General features: G+C 40.0%; 1 protein-coding gene across 7 annotated transcripts in view; it reads left to right on the top strand.

The window, feature by feature from the left end:
• Positions 1-21217, top strand: part of PCNX2 (pecanex 2) — a 326649-nt gene that overhangs the window by 170909 nt on the left and 134523 nt on the right. For all 7 annotated transcript variants that reach the window (XM_045297999.1, XM_045297998.1, XM_045297997.1 and 4 more), the window contains one exon: positions 14961-15102. In XM_045297999.1, the coding sequence (XP_045153934.1) occupies positions 14961-15102 (142 nt within the window). The remainder of the gene's footprint in view (positions 1-14960; positions 15103-21217) is intronic.

The raw sequence follows: 21217 nt of genomic DNA, 5'->3' as shown, positions 1-21217 counted from the left end.
GAACCATGCTGCAAAGAGATATAGGACAAGTTATATAATCTTCTTTGAGAAAGAATTTTCTACGCATGACCCCAAAGTCAGGAACAACAAAGGAAACAACCAAAACTTTTTATTCCATGAAAAACATAAACATCAGATATAATGATTCCCTTATGTCATTCTTAACCACTAAATATTTCTTAGGAAAGTTTACCATGCTATCGAGTCCTGTAACCTTTATGAATTCATTCAGTACTATATATAGAAGGCCTAACGTATGCCAAGTCTGTACCAGATGTTGACGAGGAAGGTATTGGCGAGCAAGACAGTCATGGGGTGGCTGCTGTGAGGCTAGCCTTGGGTGAAAACAGCATTGTCCAGGAGTAAAACCAATGCCCAAAGACAGCCAAGGCCCCACCCTGACAGCACCAGCTCCAGTATTCCAACCTGTTAGGTTCCTTCCCAGAGTTTGATATACTAGGTATCCTCTTTAGTTAATAAAGTTAATAATCAACTTATCCATCCTGCTGCTTAACATTGACTGAGTGTCTCCTATAGACAAACTATAGCGCTAAATGCTAAATCCTGTTGAGAAAAGAAATATTCTTGGGCCTGCTGGTTATAGTCACACATCACTGGAAGCGCTAGGCCTGAATGACTTAGATGAATATGTACAGTCACACTGTTTGAAGTGCAAGGAAGGCAAAGTACAGGGGACATGAAAACCAAACCAACTTGTTGCTGTTATGTCAGTTCTGATGCACAGTAATCCTATGTAGGGTGTCCAAGGGCATAAATCTTTATGGGAGAGAGCCTCACCTTTCTCTCACTGAGTAACTGGTGGGTTTGAACTGCCAACCTTGCAATTAGCAGTCCAATGCTCACTGAATAAGAGGGAGTTTAAAATAACGAAAACTTCCTGTGGTTGTGTCAATTCCAACTCGCTGTGATTTTATGTCTGCCAGAGTATGTCTTCACAGAGTTCCTAGTGCCTAATTTTTCCAGAACGAGGTCTTTCTTCTGAGGATCTTCTGGGTAGACTCAAACCTCCAAGCTTTCAGTTATCAGCCTACCCCTTAACGGTTTATACCAACTCCCGAAGACAAATACTCAAAAACAAACCCCAAATTCACTGCCATTGAGTTCTTTCCAACGCGTAATGTCCCTATAGGTCCAGGTAGAACCGCCCCTGCAGGTTTCCGAGAGTATAACTCTGTGCAGGTGTAGAAAACCTCATCTTTCTCCCACAGAGGAGCACATGGTTTCCAACTGCTGTCCTTGTGGTTAGCTGTCCACCATCTAACCACTACACTACGAGGGCTCTTTATAGAGAGGCTAACGTTCATTTGGAGTCCGTGATTAGTGCCAATGATTAGTGTATTTAGCTGGTAATCGAAAGGGTGGAACTCTTGGATGACCTCAAATACCTTGCGTATATCCTAAGCAGAATCAGGGCATTCAACAGCAGGGTAATGTGATTTGCTTCACATTTGCCAAAGGTTGCCCTTGATTCATGCTACTCACTTTAGAAAGGAAGCCTATTTTTGTAGAATAAACCATGACATATGTACACGTCTGTACCAAGAATTTTCTGATCTGAGCCCTGTCCTAGCAAGAAAAATGCAATTGCCTATAGTAAAGAGATACTATCAGCTATAATACTACTATTCCATTTTGCAGCGTCTCTGCCTTTCATGCCTCATGGACAAAGCAGGGTCAGCTGGTTAATCTGCACCTCATTGAAATACAGATAAACATGATAAACATGAAAAACAGATAAAGCATGAAGCCCTGCTTTCTTTGTGGCTTAAGTGTAATTCACATTTTGAATTGCAGAAAATTGTTTTCTTATAGATAAAAACATAGTGTGAATTTTCATTTAACTTTTAATTACTGAGGTTTTATTTTGGTAACAAAGCCATCTAAATAAAACACAATCTGAAAACCCTCTGAGACATATGAAAGCATTCATTTATAATAAGCTGTACATAAACTTGTAAATGGGACAATTAGTTGGCAGTCTTGTTCTCCAGGGCCTAATATTCCAGATAAAAGAGAAATAATGCTAAACTAATGTCTTTCTGTGGTCTCTTTGCATATTCAGTACAGTGCCGAAAGGCAGTTATGAATGTCTTTCTGTGGTCTCTTTGCATATTCAGTACAGTGCCGAAAGGCAGGTATGAAACATCATTAGTGTACCGTCGGCATCAAGATGGCCCACATTGCCCGGTCACCATTGCCAGATTTACAGAAACCAGGTGGAGTCAAAAGATCCTAGGTTTTATTTTCACATGCCTGGGAAAGGAGAATGGGAGTAGGGGTGAGGAGGGGCATATATTTCTTCCAAATGCCTATCTCCTTGGTCTCTTTGTTCTCACAGGTTATATAGACAGGCTGAGTAAAACAGTTCTTTCCGACAGACACAAATCTTGCAATGACAGGTACAGGCTAGAAAAACAAAGTTTTGTTTTAACAAAGATCTTATGTTGCAGAGCTTCCATGACTTAGGGATCCTAAATCTCGAGAAGACAGGCTGGGTATGCAGGTCCTGCCCTTACCGAGGGGAGGGAGGAAGCTTGGACACTATCACAGGATACTCCTTGAGACAAGACAGAGGAATATAGCTCAGGGTGAAAGCTGGGGAGGATTTCTAGCTAAATTGGATCTAAACATAGAATATAATTTTCCTAACTACATTGTATTTCCATCATAAAATAATATCGATTGACTCCTCAGGTCACTCCTGGTCATCCCCCACTCTTCATCTCAATTTGTCATATCTCTGAGATCTGTTTAGGATGGAAATATCCGTGGGTGGTGATCAGAAGGAACTTTCGATCAGTAGGAACTGACTCCATGTGAGAAATTTACAATGGATCTTGCAGCTCATTGTCATAATCTTTAACATACTGATCATTTGAGTTCAAATGTAATTCTTCCTTCTAATTTTGGGTTATACTATTAATAATCCTATGACCACACAGGCTGATGTGCTTCTTCTTTGTGGACTTAGCTGACACATCACGTAAATAGCTGCTTGTCTTTGGACAAGGCTTTATGTCCCCAGACACTATTCTTCCTCATAGCCAAGCACCATCTGCTTTCTTTGCCACACTTTGCCATACACTTACGTCTTCAGTGATCAATGCAGAGGGGTGAGTATTGAGCAGGATCACATCATTAGAACAAAGTTTTCTTCTGTTAGGGTTTAGACCAAGTGTAAGTTCCTGATCTGTTCGTATGTCTAAGACATACATATATTTATGGTCCACTTTAGAGGCAACATTAGCAACTTGGGGGATAATGTAAATAAACTACTATTGGCATTTAGTATTTTTAAGAACAATGAACTTAGCCAATGGTATAGAATCTAAATGTTTCGATGCAAAGTTCAAAGAAGTATTTCAGTTTCATTTCATCTGCATTGGGTGTGTTTAAGGCAAAGTCCAATTTGCACGGTGAGGTTCTCAAAGCAAGTCTTCTGGATGGGACTTGTGAAAAAACAACAACACTATACTGAAAAACAACAATAGCAGCAGCAACAACAAAAAACAAATCCCAAGATCCAGGAAGCTTACTGCATGAGGCCCTACATCACTAAAAGGCAGGAAGCACATTTTGTCCTAAATGCACAGTGAGGACATCAACAGGGCAGATTCTCTCATTGGGAGTCTTTAGAAACGAATCTCTTCAAAAGCAGGTTGCTCTTCTTGAGTTCGTTTGCTACCAGAAGTGAGACCTGGCTCTTTAGAGCTGGAGGGAAGCCTTTGCTTTCTGGGCATGGATTTCTATACTTTCACTTAAATGAAACCTGGGTCCATATCTTGCGTTGCTTCTAACCAGAAACTGGGTCGCCATTTCTTAAAGATATGCAGTTTCAGTGTCCCCATTCTTCATGTCTATTGCTGGTGCAGGAGGAGTGTGCCTCCTTGGACACACTGTTCAAAGCCAGACAGCAGCTGATGCTCACAAACCACAGCTTCCTAACGCATACGCTTTCAAATGATGTCCACGTTCGTTTCTTCTGGACACCACACACACACACACACACACACACACACACACACACACACACACAAACCAGTAACTAAAAAAAGCTAATGTCTCAGTGAGTGAATACGTCCACCTCTCAAATATTTTGAAAGGCATTGATGATGAATTGAGAGCTTACCAGTGGTTTGACTTTGTTTGAAGGGACCTGGTGGCAGAGTGGTTAGCACTTGGCAGCTAATAGAAAGGCTGGGGGTGAAACCTCCCCGAGTCCCGCTACAGAGAAGACCTAACAGATTGCACTCACGAGGATCACAACCTCAGAAACCCTATGGGTCAGTAAGGAGCCCTGGTGGCTCTGCTGGGTGAGGGTTGGACTGCTGACAAGGTCAGTGGTTTAAACCTACCAGCAGCTTCTCAAGAGAAAGATGAAGTTACCTGTTCTCGTACAGATTTATAGCCTCAGAAACCCGATATAGGATGTCTCTGCATGGAATAGACTCGGTGACATCAGGTTTATAGAGTTCGTATGAATTGGAGTTGGCTCAACAGCAATGGGTTTATTTTATTTTAAATCCATTACTTTGTGTTTCTGAGATAGATACTCTTACGGGAAACCTATTTTATGTTATCATGTATGGTAAATCTGTAGACTCTATTGGGAATGTGTCTCTCCTTTCCAATCAGCCCTGTGTCTATGCTCTGGAAAATGTAATTTTCTAAAATAAATGTGATGAGTTTTTGAACATCTAAATATCACATCTCCATTCAAATAATCCCCAGGTCATTCTACAGAGATGAGCCCCTCGAACCTTCATTTTAATCAGCCTATGCATATGAGTTGGTCGATATTTCAATTCATTTAATTCTTCCAGCCCCCAAGATTCTAGCTAAGGTTGTCATGTTTCTCTGAATTGGTGACAAATGCTGATGGAATGCTGCAAATGTATTTTTAGACGTAGGCTGAATTGTATTGAATACGATGTCTTCAACATGACACTCTTCTCTCTTGTAAATTGAGAAATCAGAAGAAAATAATTTCACCTGTAATGACACCTAACTGAAAGTACTTTATGAGAAATTAAAATAGGAAATGTTGTTTCTTATGTTATAGCTTAAAAGTTTTATTTCTGTAATAAAGAAAGGAATTCAAAGAAGCTACTTTTAGTAGCTCTTTGTTCAATTTCATCATCCAGATTTTCTCAAGAATAAAATAATAAACATTCATTGAACCCCTGCATTCTTCTAGAAGCTCTGTAGCTAGCTGCATTTTCTAGGAGCTTGAAAAATACAAAAATGAACAACACATAGTGTCTGATGTCAACAAACTTACAAGTTAGTGGGTAATATTGATATTTAAATTAAAAGCTACTCTACAGTATGGCATATACTATAAACGTAGTATGCACTGTGTGTAGTGGTAGCATGAAGGAATAACATACTTTTCCTTAATACTAGCGATAATGCAGAGAGAGGGTTCCTGTGTTTTTAGTAAATGGTAGTATTATAGTAGTACTATGGTATAATACAAAGGTGTGGATTCCCAGGGATGCGTCCCAGGAGCAGGGAGAACTGTGGAAGGATCTTCCAAAAAGGTAACCAGCACATATAAAGATGGCTGAAATAGCCCAACTCACAGTAGTGTTTGGAGGGCTGGGGGGTATAGTCAATAAATACAGGGGGTCAAAGACTCTATATATAGAAAAAAAGAGATGAATCTTGACCCCCTGCTTAAACTATAAAGAATGATCGATTGTAATTTGCTTACAGATCTAAATGTAAATGATAAAACAATATTTTCTTAGAGGGAAAATTAGTCATGATCTTTATATCTTAAATAGGACACAAAAGGCTCTGAAGGGTATAAACATGAGAAATTAGAGTTTACTAATATTATTTTTTCCTATAGAAGATACTATTAAGAGAGTGAAAAGCAATTCAGAAATGGGACATGATGATTTCAGTGCATATATGTGACCAAAGACTCATGTTTAGGATACATAAGGAACTCCTACAAATTTAGGAATAAGACATATAATTCAACAGGAGTTTAGACAATAAACCTGAAAAATCACTTTACATAGAGTCTCTAAGTGGCCCATAAATATGTGAAAAAGAGTTAACTGCATCAGTCATCAGGGACATGTAAACTAGCACCGTAATATGAAACTACTACACATCCACCAGTACGGCTAAAATTCAAAAGCAAGAGACTTCCAGGGTGAGATGCCTGACTGAGCACGCACACAACGGATCACTCTCCAACCAAGAGAGAATCGACGTGAAGGAAAGACCAGGGGGCCCCTGATTGCAGAGAACAACTTGAAAGCTGAGAAAACCTCAGCTTTTATACCCCACACTCTGTGAGAGGAAGAAAAGTCAAAGGAGACAGGGACAGCCTTGCTCAAAGTCACCCAGCCCTGCAGCCTCTCCCCCTGCCTTCCAGTTCGTCCAAGCCCCCTTAACAAGCAGAGCCCCACCAGACCTGGGGTACCCCAAAGCAACCAGGCCCAGTGATCTCCCTGTGTCCTTCCAGGAGCCCCTAGCCTTTCCAGCTCTCTGTGCCCCAACAGCTAGCAGCATCTGGCCTGGCTTAGATGTTCCTTCCAAACTGCCAGCACCAGTCCCAGGGATCTGTCAGCAAGCAGGGTCTGGCCAGGCGTAGGCACTCTCCATGCCCTGGCAGTAATCAGGTCCAACACTCCAGCATGGACATTTCTTCATGCCTTGCTAACAAGCAGGGCCTAGCCCATCTAGGTGCTTTTTTGTGGCCTGCCAGCAAGAAGTCCCAGCCCCAAACTGGTGATCTCTCTGTGTCCCACCAAAAAGTAGGGTCTGGCCTAAATCAGGTGTTCCTTTCTGTGCCCTGCTAACAATGAGGTCCACCCCCTCCCACCCCCGCCCTAATGATCTCTCTGTGTCCCACCAACAAGCAGGAGCCACCCCAGCTATGTGCTCTTTCTGCTCCTCATCAGCAACTAGGCCCAGTACCTGGCCTGGCAATCTCTCCATGCCCTTCCAGCAAGCAGGACTCGACCTAACACAGTATTTTCTCTGCCAGACCAGCCAGAGACCGCTCTAAGCACATGCCTGAAGCCATGATCTTCTAGCTGTGGCTCATCATGATCTTACTGTCTACAGCTAGAAAACCCATGGACCAAGGGGATAACCCACCCAGAGAGAGCCCTCCTCTCTCTCTCTTTTCCCCACTTGCCTTTCATTTTGTCCAAGAGCCACCTTTGGTCTTACTTTTTGTTCTCTTTCCTCTGTTACCCTTCTTTTCCAGTTTCCACCATTTGTCTACACCTTTTCCTCTTCATTTTATATTTCCTTTCCTTTCTCCATTCTTCCTCCCTTCTGACACTACTAGGCAAAGTCATCTATTCTCACATGACCAAGCACTCCTCCAAACACCAAAGGTGGCACCACGATGCCAAAGAAACAGCAGCCAAACGTGGCACCTACACACACACAAACACAAACTAGATAAGCAGGCACAAACAACCGGAACACATCCAACTCCAAAGACATGTCCTGAAGAAAAGACACCGGAACCAGCAGAAGTAGAATTCAGAAGAATAGGGTTCAGGCACTTTCAATGGAGGAAGAATGAATCTAAGAAAAACCAGAAATAATGTAAAAACTAGCAACACTACACCAAATAGAATTCCAGATACTACAAATAAGATAACAGAATTCGAAAACACAGTAAAAGAGGAGAATAAAAAGATAGAAGAAATGGCAAGTCAAATTAGAGAGCTTGAAGACAATTCTAACAACGACAAAGAATGAGAGAAACAATTAAGACAAAGAGCAAAGGAATCGGAAGAAAGCCCAAGACTTATGTCGCAGACTATTAAGTGGAACAACCTACATCTCACTAGAATTATGGAACAAAACTGAAAAAAAATCCACGGAGAAAATAGTTCAAAAAACCATAAAAGAAAATTTCCCTAGCACGATAAAGGATAAGAAAGTAACTATTTAAGAAGCTGATGGAATCCCAAGAAAAACATCGCAACATATTATAGTCAAACTCTTCCATATCAAAGACAAGGAGAGAATCCTAAGAGCAGCTAGGGGAAAAAGAGCAGTCACTAGAAAGAGAAGCCGGCACGAATAAGTTACAATGTCTCACCATAAACCAGCCAGGCCCGAAACAATGGACGGGCATCTATAAAATCCTGAAAGCATAAACCTTGCCAACCAAGAGGTTGAACCCAGGAAAACTGTCCCTCAACTATGAGAGAGACATAGGATATTTGAAGACAAGGGGAGATGAAAGGAAATTGTACAAACAAACCCAAACCAAAACACCCTTAGCACAGAAAATACTAACGGCAACACTTTGGAAAGAGAATTAACAACTGTCTACAAACCTGAGATCAACATTATAAGACAACCCACCTCAGAAATTAACACTCTGAAAACAGTACTCAGAACAGCACAACCATAAGAATAAAGAAACCAATAAAACTACCTCCGTACACACCCAGAGCTACATGCAGCAAGATGCCAGCAGCAAACCCACACAGATCAATAACATCAATGAATACTAATGGGTTAAATTCACTAGTCATAAAGCAGAAGGCAGCAGACTGGAGAAAACAATAAAACAGAGTCATCAATTTGCTGCCTACCAGAAACCTATCTTGGACACAAAAAAACAAAAACAGTAAACATCAGTGGCTGGAGAAAAATTTACCAAGCTAATGGCAAAAAAGAAGAACAAGAAGAAGAGATACAATTAATCTCTGATAAAATATACATCAAGGCAAAAAACACCATGAGACAAAGAAGAACACATGATTAAAGGAACCATAGAATAAGAAAACTTAAGCATAATAAATATATAAGCAGCTCAAATTACATTAAACTCTTACAGAGCTGAAGAGAGAAGTGGACTATACAGGAATAAGATCAGGAAGCTTCACTATACCATTTTTGAGGAAATACAGATAGATCGTCAGGAAAGAAACCCAATAAAGACATAGAAGAATTAAATAGCATAATCAACCAACTCAACTTGCTTTGCATATACAGAGCACTCCACCCAATAGCATCATAATATACATTTTCCAGTGCACATTGAATATTCTACAGCCTAGACAATATGTTAGATCACAAAGTAAGCTGTAATAAATTAAAAAGTATCAACATTCTACACTCCATTTTCTCAGACTACAATACTATAGAGTTATAAATCAAGAACAGAAAGAACAATGGCAAAAAAAAAATCATATGCATGGAATCTGAACAACACACAATTTCAAAAGTACTGGGTAAGAGATGAAATAAAGGATGGAATTTTAAAATTCCTCTAAACACATGAAAACAAAAACATAATGTACCAAAACTTTCAGATAGAGGAAAAACAGTTTTAGGGGACAATTTATGACAATTGATGTAAAAATTAATAAAAAGGAGAAAACCCAAATCAACAGCTTAATCCAGCATCCTGAACACCTAGAACAAGAGTAACAAAATAAACTATTGATCACCAGGAGGGATGATACTACAAAGATTCAAGCAGAAATAAATGAATTGAAAAATAAAACAATAGAAAAAAAATCAAGACAAGAAGTTGGTTATTTGAAAGAACTAAGAAAATTAACAAACCACTGGCATACGTGACAAACCAAAAAGAATGATAAAATGAAAAATTCAAGAATTAGAGATGAAAAAGGTTGTCATCATAACAGAATCAAGTTAAATGAAAAAGAATAAGAACTCATTATTGCAAAGGCCTATGCTTTAACAGGAAACCTAGATGTAATGGACACATTTTTAGAAACTCACTCTTTACCCAAATTAACACAACTGACATAGCAAAGAAAAAAACACAGTAGGTCATTTAAAATCTCCCAAGTTTAGATGGGTAATTCTTCCAAATGTTCAGGCTCTACCTGAGACACACTCAATCAGAGTTTGAATGTTAGTAAGTGATTCATTTGCATGCTAAAGATTCACAATCTGATTTGAGACTGTGACTGCACCTGAGAGGATTTTAAGACTCTCATAAAGTTCAAGCAATTGTGTAAGCATATCTCGGCTTGAGTCCAAGATGCCCATGTTTTAAAACCCTTGACCCCTACCATAAAGACTCCTGGTGGGGTAGTGGGTCACACCAGCCACTCTGGGCAGGAAAAATGAGACTTTCTACTTCAGTGAAGATTTACAGCCTTGGAAACCCACAGGGGCAGTTCTGTTTTCTCCTAGAGGGTGGCTATAAGTTGGAATCAACTTGATGGCAGTGAATTTGTTGGTTTTGTATTTCCCTACCCTACTGTTGTTGTTGTTGTTGGGTGTTGTTGAGTCACTTCAGACTCAGAGTGACCCCTCGTGTAACAGAACAAAATACTGCCCGGTCCTGTGCCACCTCCTCATTGTTCTTATGTTTGAGCCCAGTAATGAAGCCATGGGTCAACCCATCTTGTCCAAGGTCTCCCTTTCCTTCTCTACCTGCTCCAATACTCTGTCAAGCAGGATGTCTGTCTCCAGCGAATGGCCTCTCCTGACAACATGTTCAAAATATGTGAGTGAAGTCTCGCCCTCGTTGCCTCTAAGGAGCATTCTGGCTGTGGCTCTTCAAGAGAGATTGGTTTGTTCCTTTGGCAGTCCATAGTACTGTCAATATTCGTCGCCAGCATCATAATTCATATGCATCTCTTCTTGTTAGCTCTTCCTTATTGAATAGGCCCCAGGTGATTCCAACCTGCAGCATTAATTCAGGTGACTTCGAATCATAGTTTATATGCCTGAGCCAATGGAAGTGGCATTAAGTAGGATAATGGATGTATGAGAAAGAGTAGGTATGTGTGGGAAGTTGGTAATACGTTTAGTTTTTGACACATATTTGAAGATTCCTTTGGGACATCAGATGACGCGATCCAGTTGAATATTTAAATCTAGATTTCAGGAGAGACAGATGAGTCATGGAGTTACCGTTCTGAGGACAACCAGTGTGGAAGTCATAATTAGAGCGATGGATGTTAAGTAGATCACATAAAGAACAAGAGAAACATGAAAAAGAGGACCAAGGAAAACAACCAGCCAAGAGTAAGGACAGAAGATCCTGGAAAGGAAATAAGAAAGAGAAGTGTGAAAGGTTTGAACCCACAGGGAGATGATAGGATAGGGACGTTAAGGGAGGAGAGAGATCTAAAAACAGACCAGGAGCAATGACTTTTTTTAAGCCTCGAAAGGTCTAGTACGACAAGCTGAGAAGAACTAGATGTCTGGCTTTTAGGAAGTCACTGGTAGCTATAACATGGCCAGTTTAGTAAGGTGGTGGCTGCAAACATCCAGTGGCAGAACTTAAACATGGCAATAATGCTACTTGCCATTAGGAAAAAGCTAATTGAGGGAAAGGAATGACTGCTGGACCGAGATGGTGGGAGAATAGAACCCTGGATATCACTAGGGGTGTAGTCTTGGGGGAGCAAGAGGTAAATAACGGTGGAAGTGAAAGTAGATCCTTTTGTAGCTGAGAAGGTAAAAGAATCTGCGCCCCATTTCCTCAGTTATCTCTGACGTGGGTATCAACGTTGTTTGGAAGGAATGGAGACAGGTCTTGGTGCTTCACCCATCCAACCACTCATCAATGTATGAGCACTGCCATAAAAGATAAAAGCCCTTAAATCTATATGTAAAATACAGCATATGCAATATTTCATTAATTACATATGCAAAAATACTCATTTCCTTGTGAAAACACACATTTCCCAAGCCGCTCCAGAAGACATTACACATTGACCGTTAAGAATATTGACAACTGAATTCTGACCCAACCTCTTTACTCTTTGAACTTCATTTTCTTTCTTCTCTTATTCCTGTTTCATTCATCATTTAAAATTTCGTTTTACTTTTATCTTGACAATTTCTTAGTACACCCCTCTTCTATTTAGTAGCTTCACTGTTGAGCTGTTTGTTCTCATCATACTTTATTTCTCATATCTTTGAAATAAGCTCACTCCTACATTTTCAACAATTCTGTCTCATTCAAATGAATTATTTTCAAGTGAGATTTGTGAGTGATAAACCTTTCCTCGTGTTTTTAACCAAAATCAAGGTATACTTTTGTCTTTTCATCATAAAAACAATATGTTATTATATAAAATGTAAGCCATGTAAAAATGAAGAATATTGGTTCCCGATAAATGTGTTTACTTATAAATTATTAAAGTATATATATATATACACATATATTTACTATAAATTGTTGAAGAATGTGGTACCAGAAGTTTCTAAATTTCTGTTTTCTAAATTTAAACTAAAAATTGGCAGTGGAAAGCAGATTTGGCTCATTTACTTTATATGATCGGGGTCACTACATGATTTCTAGTAGAACCAGGATGGCCTACTTGAGGATCCTGGACCTGAAGCTGGTGTGCTGCCTTCAGGGAGGCTACACAGACATGCAGATGACACAACCTCACTTGCTTAACGTGAGGAGGAGTTGAAGCACTTGCTGATGAAGATCAAGAAATGCAGCCTTCAGTGTGAATTACAATTCAATGTAAAGAAAACAAAAATCCTCACAACTGGACCTGCAGGTAACATCACAATAAACAGAGAAAAGATTACTGCTGTCAGGGATTTCATCTTGCTTGGACCCACAATTAATTTTCATGGAAGCAGCAGTCAAGAGATCAAATGATGCATTACATTGAGGAACTCTGCTGCACAAGACCTTTTAGAACTATTGAAAAGCAATGCTGTTACTTTGAGGACTAAGGTGCATCTGACCTTAGTATTTTCAAGCATGGTATTTTCAGTTGCCTCGTATGGATGTGAACTTTGGACGTTGAATAAGGAAGACAGAAGAAGAATTGCTGTATGTGAATTACGGTGCTGGGGAAGAATATTGAAAGAACCGTAAACTGCCAAAAGAACAAACAAATCTCTCTTGGAAGAAGTACAGCCAGAGTACTCCTTAAAGGCAAGAATGTCAAGACTTCATCTTACATGCTTTGGACATGTTGTCAGGAGAGACCAGTCCCTGGAGAAGGACATCATGCTGGGTCAAGTGGAGGGGCAGTGACGGAGGAAGGCCCTCAAGGAGGCGGATTGATACGGGGGCTGCAACAGTGGGCTCAGGCAGAGGAACAATTCGAAGGCTGACCTAGACCAGGCAGTATTTTGTTCTGTTATACATGTGGTTGCTATGAGCCCAGACTGATTATGGCACCAAACAGCAGCAACACTACAGAGTCCTGACTCTTATTATGACGCCAGAGGCGGAAGTGAAGCGCTTTTCCCACTTGAGTAATTTCGCCCCAAGTTTTCCCATTGACCAGCCCCCTCACTGACTCTTTCTCTCCAGCAGTGGTTCTCAACCGTCCTAATGCCGCGACCCTTTCATACAGTTCCTCATGTGGTGGGGACCTCCAACCATCACATTATTTTCATTGCTACTTCAGAACTGTAATTTTGCGACTGTTATGAATCGTAATGTAAATATCTGATATGCAGGGTGTATTTTCATTGTTCCAAATTGAACGTAACTAAAGCATAGTGGTTAATCACAAAACAATATGTAATTATATATTGTGAAATATTTGTGTGTTTTTCGATGGTCTAAGGCGACCTCTGTGAAAGAGTTGTTCGACCCCCCCAAAAGGGTGGCGACCCACAGGTTGAGAACCGCTGCTCTACAGAAAGAACAGTAAGAGGTGGTTGAGATGCCCCACAGTGAGTTGTCCCTTCTTACTCCAGCTATCTTAGCTACCAAGTGCCACAAGTGAGAGGCTTTAATATCACAGTTTAAGAAGCTAAAGTCTGAATTCAGGCTGTGGGTCTAGGGGAACTTTCCTCCTTGCCTATTTCAGCTTCTAGTAGTTGCCAAATGAGCCCTGGTGGCCAATAATGAAAGTGCTTGCCGGCTACCTGATAGGCAGGCAGTTTGAACCCACTAGACATAGCACACCATGGGAAAAGGGACCTAGCAAGCCAATTGGGTAAAGGTTACAGCCTGGGAAACTCTATGCAGCAGCTCTGCTCTGTCTTACAGGCCCCTCGCGTCAGAACTGACCTGATGCCAGGCAACAGCTGTAGCTGCCAACAATCCTCAGTATTCCTGTGCTTGGAGCTGTCTCTGCCTCAGTCATCAGTCTTCCTCTTCCCCTTAGGTCTCTGCTTATTCTGTTTCTTTCTTTCTTTTTTAATCTAAGTCATAAATATTTAGTCTTAGGGTCTACTTATTTTAGTCTCACAGTAACATGACAAAAGAAAGCCCTTATTTCTTAATAGTATCAGGTCTATATGTTAAAGGACCAGAATTTCAATACATATATTTGGGGAACTCTTTTCCATCTACATCCTGTGGAGGAGAACAGGATTTTCTCTGGGCTTTGAGGAGTGAGAAGATTGTTTTCTCCAGTAGTTGATTCACAGGTCGCACTGGGTCACATAAGGTGGAGGTTTAGAGATATGACACACAACGAATGGTTGGTTGGGCTGGAATACAAAAACCAGGTTGGTCTGATTTACCATCTTAGCTCTTAGGGAAATACACTTGACCATAGTACTTCTTATGTCATAAGTCTCATAAAAATATAATGCATTCATAATGATAGGATTTTTCTATCAACTTCCTTATAATTGTTGACTGAAAGATTAAAAAGAGGCAGAGAGAGCCTTGTAAGTGATGTCCAGCCTTAAAGGAGATGGACTCAAGTGATTTTTCCTAATGGTTTATCTTTCATAATTACTTTTTACTGACTCTGAGATGGCAACTCATTTCACCAATGCCAGTAATAACTATATGTGTAAAAAAGCAATTGATGTGAAAATTTGGGATGCAAAACCATCATCATTTTTAAACTATGTAAAACCAAAGTTCAGAGTTATTGCTTGAATGGGAAATGGGTATAATGCATCTAGTATGTGAATTCTATTGAATTAAAGGGGCTATTACTCACTATTACTTGTACTTAAAGAAAAATAATTTTATTAGCAGCTGTTCTAAGTGATTTTTATATTTCTTTCAGATATCGCCCATTTAATGTGGTTTGAAAGACTCTATGTTTGGCTTCAGTGTTTTGAAAAATATATCTTGTACCCAGCAATAATTTTGAATGCCCTCACTCTTGATGCATTTTCAATAAGCAATTACCGGAGACTTGGTACCCAGTAAGTGGATAATGATTTATTCTCATAATGATTTATGTCAGTGTTTTAAAAATCCAGTGACTTTCTCTAAACAGGATACAGCAGAATCTAACGTATAGCTCCTGATTATTGGCCATGTCAAGTGAGCCCTAGTGATCTTGTCCTCAAAAGCACTAGAACTAGCCAGAACGGTAGTGTGACTGGGTGTAAGCAAAATTAAATCTGCTCTGAGTGATGTTGTGACTAAACGTTGGTAAACTTGAAAATCATCCAGCCAAAGTTTAGTCAGTGAGCCTTAATAAGATGAAGGAAGCACAGTGTGAACCCAGGGCTCCCGGAGTTCCTCCCATTGCTCTCTTGTCACCGCATTTAGCAGATGCTCTATCATGTCCTGGGGGAGGGGGATCCATCACTGTCACTGCTCTCTCTACATTTATCAGCTGAAACCTCATAATTAAAGAACCGGAGCACCGGGGCGTATACAGTGAAGATGGCTGTGTTCTTGCAAATAATAGCAAAGTACACTGCGTTTATTGGTTTAATATATTAAAATTAATTTTGAATTTATAAATGGAAAACTTATTGAGAATTTGTAGATTTCTCATTTTAACAAAAGGTGAAAGTCCCTCGTTAAATATGTTGTTAAGGTGGGAGGGTAAGAAAGAGAGTCTCTTTCTTAGACTGGCTGATTAGTCACATTTCTTAAACACCGTGTGCTAAACTCAACCCTAGTAGATAATCTCAATCTGCTTTTACTTTCAAGCATGATGAGAGCATGTTCATTAATATTTGCTAAAGATTGAGCAGCTAAGATAAAAAGACTTTCCAATACTCACAAGAGGAGACATGACAATCTTCCTTTTTTCAAGCCCAGATTTGTTTTGGCTGAGCTAGGACATGAAGTCAGGGTCCTTAAGTGTCTCTCATTTTACACTTCTGATATGGAGATAAGAGTTCACGTTCAAAGGAAGCAGATAATCAGAAGAACCTGAATAAAGAGATGGCACTCTACAATGGGAACATCCATTGCTTCTTCTTGAACCAAGGATTTCCAAGATGATACAACCCTGGCTGGTCCCTTGACCATATCCCAGAATAAGACAGATCCTCAATTTCTAGAATGAGGACAAAATATCAGAAACAGAACAGAAAACACATACTAGGACTGCCTTAGGACATCAAACCTATATCCAAAGCCAGGATTAGTACCCGAAGCTGAACCAAGGAGTTCTAGTTGTTGCCCTAAAATGGATCAAGATCAAGAATACAGGCAGAGTCCAATAAATTGTTCAGAGAGCTCAATCTGAAATAATCTCACTCTCTAGGCTTCATAGTGTAAGATAGTTTCCCTTAGGCAATAAGTCTTATTAAGGGAGTTTATTAACAACCTGCATGCGATATTCAGATAACAAGACGTATTATATGACACAACCTTGTTTGCTGAAAGTGAGGAGGCCATGAAGCACTTGCTGATGAAGACCAAGAATTCAGCCATCAGTATGGATTATAACTCAATGTAAAGAAAACCAAAATCCTCACAGCTGGACAAGTAGTAACATGATGATAAACAGAAAGATTGAAATTGTCAAGGACTTAGTCTTGATTGGATCCACAATCAATTCTCATGGAAGCAGCAATCAAGGGATCAAATGATACATTGCATTTGGGTCAATAGGCTGCACAGACCTCTTTAAGTGCTGAAAAGCAAGGCTATTACTTTGAGGACTGAGGTGAATCTGACCTTAGTATTTCAAGTCATGGCATTTGCAATGGTCTCATACGCATGTGAAAGTTGAACATTGCATGAGGAAGACTGAAGGAGAAACATCTGTTTGAATGATGGTGCGGGAGAAAATATTGAAAGGACCATGGAGTGCTGAAAGAACAAAGTCTATCGTGGAAGCAGTGCAGATAGAATGCTCCATAGAGGTAAGGACGGTGAGACTTCATCTCACTCTCTTTGGACATGTAGTCAGGAGAGACCTTTCACTAAAGGAGGACATCGTGCTTGGTATAGTCAAGGAGCAGCAAGAAATATGAAAGCCCTCAATGACATGAATTGAGACAGTGGCAGCATCGACGGGCTCATATATAAAGTTAGGATGGCACAGGACTGGGCACTGTTTCATTCTGTTGTGCATTGGGTCTGACTCAACAACACCTAACAACCACAAGTCAGAAAGGAGCGCCTTTCCTATATTCCTATATTCCTCAATAGTCTCAATTCCCAGATCATACTGCCAGGGCTATTTTTCTCAGGACTCAAAGCTGATCATTTCTTTCTATTTTTGAGGCATCCATTTGAAGATGTTAAAAAAAATAAATAATCACAGAATTTTGGACATCCACCTCAACTATCTGTCCTCAAACAGGGCAGCAGTAGGCAATATATTAGTTTCACCTAGAAACCAATTTTAAACTGTATGAACTTCAACCAGCCTTTTTTCCCCCTGACAACCACTATATAGGCATACCTTGTTGTCTTAGTCTGGCTAGATTAGAAAACCAAATTCATATGTGTATAAGAAAGAGCTTTATATATAAGAGCAATTAAATATTTAGAAAACATCCCAGCCCAATCCAGATCAAGTCCATAAATCCAATATTAGCCCATATGTTGGATACCAATCTATAAATTCCTCTTCAGACTCACGCAACACATGCAATGACACTGAATGCAGGAAGATTACCGGCCAGTGGGTGGAAAGTCTTGTGTATCCCGTGGTGCAAAAGCATCTTAACTCTGGCAGGGGTCTCTACATGGCTCCTCCAGCTTAGGGCATTAGCATAGCTCCATGTGTCTTGTCAGCTGCAAGATCTCGCCGGGAGTGAGTGTGTGTCCCGCCTCCAATGAGCTATTTATCTTCTTAGCACCTCCAAATGAGGTCATCAAGCTGTGACCTGATTGACAGGCTAAACTCCATCCCTTCACCCTTAAGTCTCAAATTGACAATGGATTATGTAACTACCATACTTGTAGATACTGTACATTTGATTCCAGACCTCTACAATAAAATGAGCCACACATTTTTTTTTGTTTCACAGTATATTCAAAAGCTATGTTTATTCTATTCGGTAGTCTATTTAGTGTGAAATAGCATTCAGCAAAAAGTTTAAAATACTGTGGGAACTACCAAAATGTTTAAGTTTTATATTAAGGAAAATCTTAGGGTTTTTTTGTTTGCTTTTACATAATCTATACTAATAAATTACCTATTTATATACTTATATAGAATGATTGATCTCAATTAAATGTCTTACATGGTTGTATAAACTTCAAAGTCCTAGGTCATTGGACTATATACCCAGCTGCAGGTGTCCTCTGACTTACGTAGCTGCAAGGTCTGATAAGCCCATGATCAACAGATAGATATCAAGCTGTTGTCTCACAGATTGAGGAGGTGAATGAATCTTAAGATTGGCAGTCAGTGTGCCAGGCTGCTAGAGGTATGGACCTGCAGTGGGTGACGACCTGAAGAAAAAGACTGGCCAGTGGACTGATAATCCAAAGCCAAATTGTATTCCCAAAGTACAGCTTTATACATAATGAGGCAAGGGTACATAGTGTGCAGTGTAACAATAACATCGTGATAAAATTGCTCTAAGCACAAACAGCTCCTAGGGACTAACCTTAAACAAATGCAACTGTGTTCTCAGTGTACTCAGGGCATCTCAGACTGTGGGAAAACATCATAAGGACACAGTGTCCCCAAGCACCCCACAGAGTCACCAGTACCCTTCGGTTAAAACTCAGTCACTCTCTATCCTCAAGCCCACAGAACAAGAGAGAAAATGATCATGAGTCATATTCCGGATACAGATCAAGCACAAAGTTTGAGCACTGAGATTGTTGCAGCAGACCTCATCATGTGAATGATTACATTGTATTAGATATCGTCACTGAGGGATATCTACATCATTATATAACTGCATGGTTTCATAATAATTACCCAAACTATTGAGAAACATGGCCCCGCCAAACTGGTACACCACCTCAACCATAGAAAGAAATATGAATGGACTGGTTAATACTAGATGTTTTCATTATAAAAGTCACGATTCTGAACCTAATAGATGCAAAGACTTTGAAAGTCGTTTCTAAATCTCCACATCCTGGGGTGAGATATTGATAAATGGAGGTAAGGGCATAAATTCCACCATCCTTCTAGACTTAGAGAAATTGAGGCTTGGCCCTAGTTTTCTATACTATCCAGGGAAAATGTTTCCCTATGAAGTACCAGTAATTCTCTGAGAAAGTATTTCCAAGTCTTTCTCCAAGTAACATCAAAGGCATACTATGATTTGGTAACTGGTAGGGAATCTGGTTAAAATATTTTAAAATCTATTTTTAAAAATATCCTTACAAAAGTGATTGCTTACTCTTTTAAATTGTTTTGAGCTGTTAACATTTACGTTCCAATCTCAGGGTACATAGGTTGTTCACTACTGGCCTCCCCATCAGGTGGAGTTGTACACATGGAGCCTACTCCCTACTTGGGATAGTGGAGCTCATGTGGCAAGCCTTAGACTGCTAACAGTGAGATCAATGGTTCAAACCCATCGGCTATTAATGGGAGAGAAATGGACTCTCTGCTCTCAAAAAGAATTACAGTCACAGCATTGCATACAGAGCTGCGATGCGTTGGAATTGACTCAGGGGCCGCGGGTTGGTTTTGGATATGGGATAATACACTGACTTCAGGAGCCAGTCTTCAAGCCAAGCTTCAGAGTGTTTCTTTGGGTGACTCTGGCTGAAGTGAACTAAAAAGACCTATGCCATGGAAAATAATTGGAGGTGATACAATTTTAAGTGGAAAATGACAGATCAGAAAGATCAATAGGATGAAAAATAATTGGTAGCTAGTGATTTTTGTTGTTGTTTGAAACTAGTTTGTGTGACACAAAGTAATTTAAGTCAGTTTCACTTTTATTTTCCTCCACTAATAGCCTTCAGACTAGTGTTTAGGTTTTATGGGTAAGAAATGTGGAGAGTTTTTAAGTCTCTCTTTCCTCTTTCCCTCTCTCCCAAATTTTAACTTTATTTTCCCTCTGTGTGGTTACACAACCCATCTTATCAAAATGGTGACAGCTCTTTTCTTTTTGTTTTTGGGTTTTATTTGTCCTTGGTTTGTTATTGTTCTTGTTTTGTTTTCTTTTGTTGCTTTGTTTTGCTCTGATTTGTTTTTTTAATGTGCATATTATTATCTCTGTAGGTCTATCTCGATAAGATAGGTGGGATAAACAATATGGAGGAGAAAAAAAACGGGACCGGCAGTTCTGGGGGGACATGGGAGAAGGGGAGGTGGGGGAAAGGAAGTGAGTGTTAACAACCCCAGGGACAAGGGAACAACAAATGATTTAAAATCCATGGCAAGGAGGGTGTAGAAGGCTTGGTAGGGCTTGATCAAGGGCAATGTAACTGAGAGGATTTACTGAAACCCAAATGAAGACTGAACATGACAATGGGACCAGAGGAAAGTAAAAGGAAATAGAGGAAAGAATTAGGAGGCAACGGGTATTTATAGAGGTCTAAATACAGACATGTATATATGTAAAGATATTTGTATATGACAATGGGGAACTAGATCTATATTTATAGGTTTAGTATTAAGGTAGCAGGTGGACATTGGGCCTCTACTCAAGTACTCCCTCAGTGCAAGAACACTTCGTTCTATTAACCTGGCATTCCATGATGCTCATCTTCCTGATCTGATTGATGAAGACAAAGTGGGTGTATAAGCAAATGTGGTGAAGAAAGCTGATGATGCCTGGCTATCAAAAGATACCGCATCTGGGGTTTTAAAGGCTTGAAGATAAACTAGCGGCCATCTAGCTGAGAAGCAACAAAGCTCACATGGACGAAGCACACCACACCAGTTTGTGTGATAACGAGGTGTCCATAGGATCAGGTATCAGGCACCAAAGAGCAAAAAAAAAAAAAAAATATCATTGTGAATGAGGGGGAGTGTGGAATAGAGACCCAAAGCCCATAGGGGATGAGACGAGCCAGTTAGGGTGCAGTGTAGCATTGATGAAACATGCAACTTTCCTCTAGTTCTTTAATGCTTCCTCCCCCACCACTATCATGACCCCAATTCTACCTTACAAATCTGGCTAGACCAGAGGATGTACACTG

The sequence above is a fragment of the Echinops telfairi genome, unplaced genomic scaffold, assembly GCF_000313985.2.
Source record: "Echinops telfairi isolate 266 unplaced genomic scaffold, ASM31398v2 ScPeMD7_7424;HRSCAF=8462, whole genome shotgun sequence".
Taxonomy (NCBI): Eukaryota; Metazoa; Chordata; class Mammalia; order Afrosoricida; family Tenrecidae; genus Echinops; species Echinops telfairi.
This window is presented reverse-complemented; position numbering and strand designations above follow the sequence as displayed.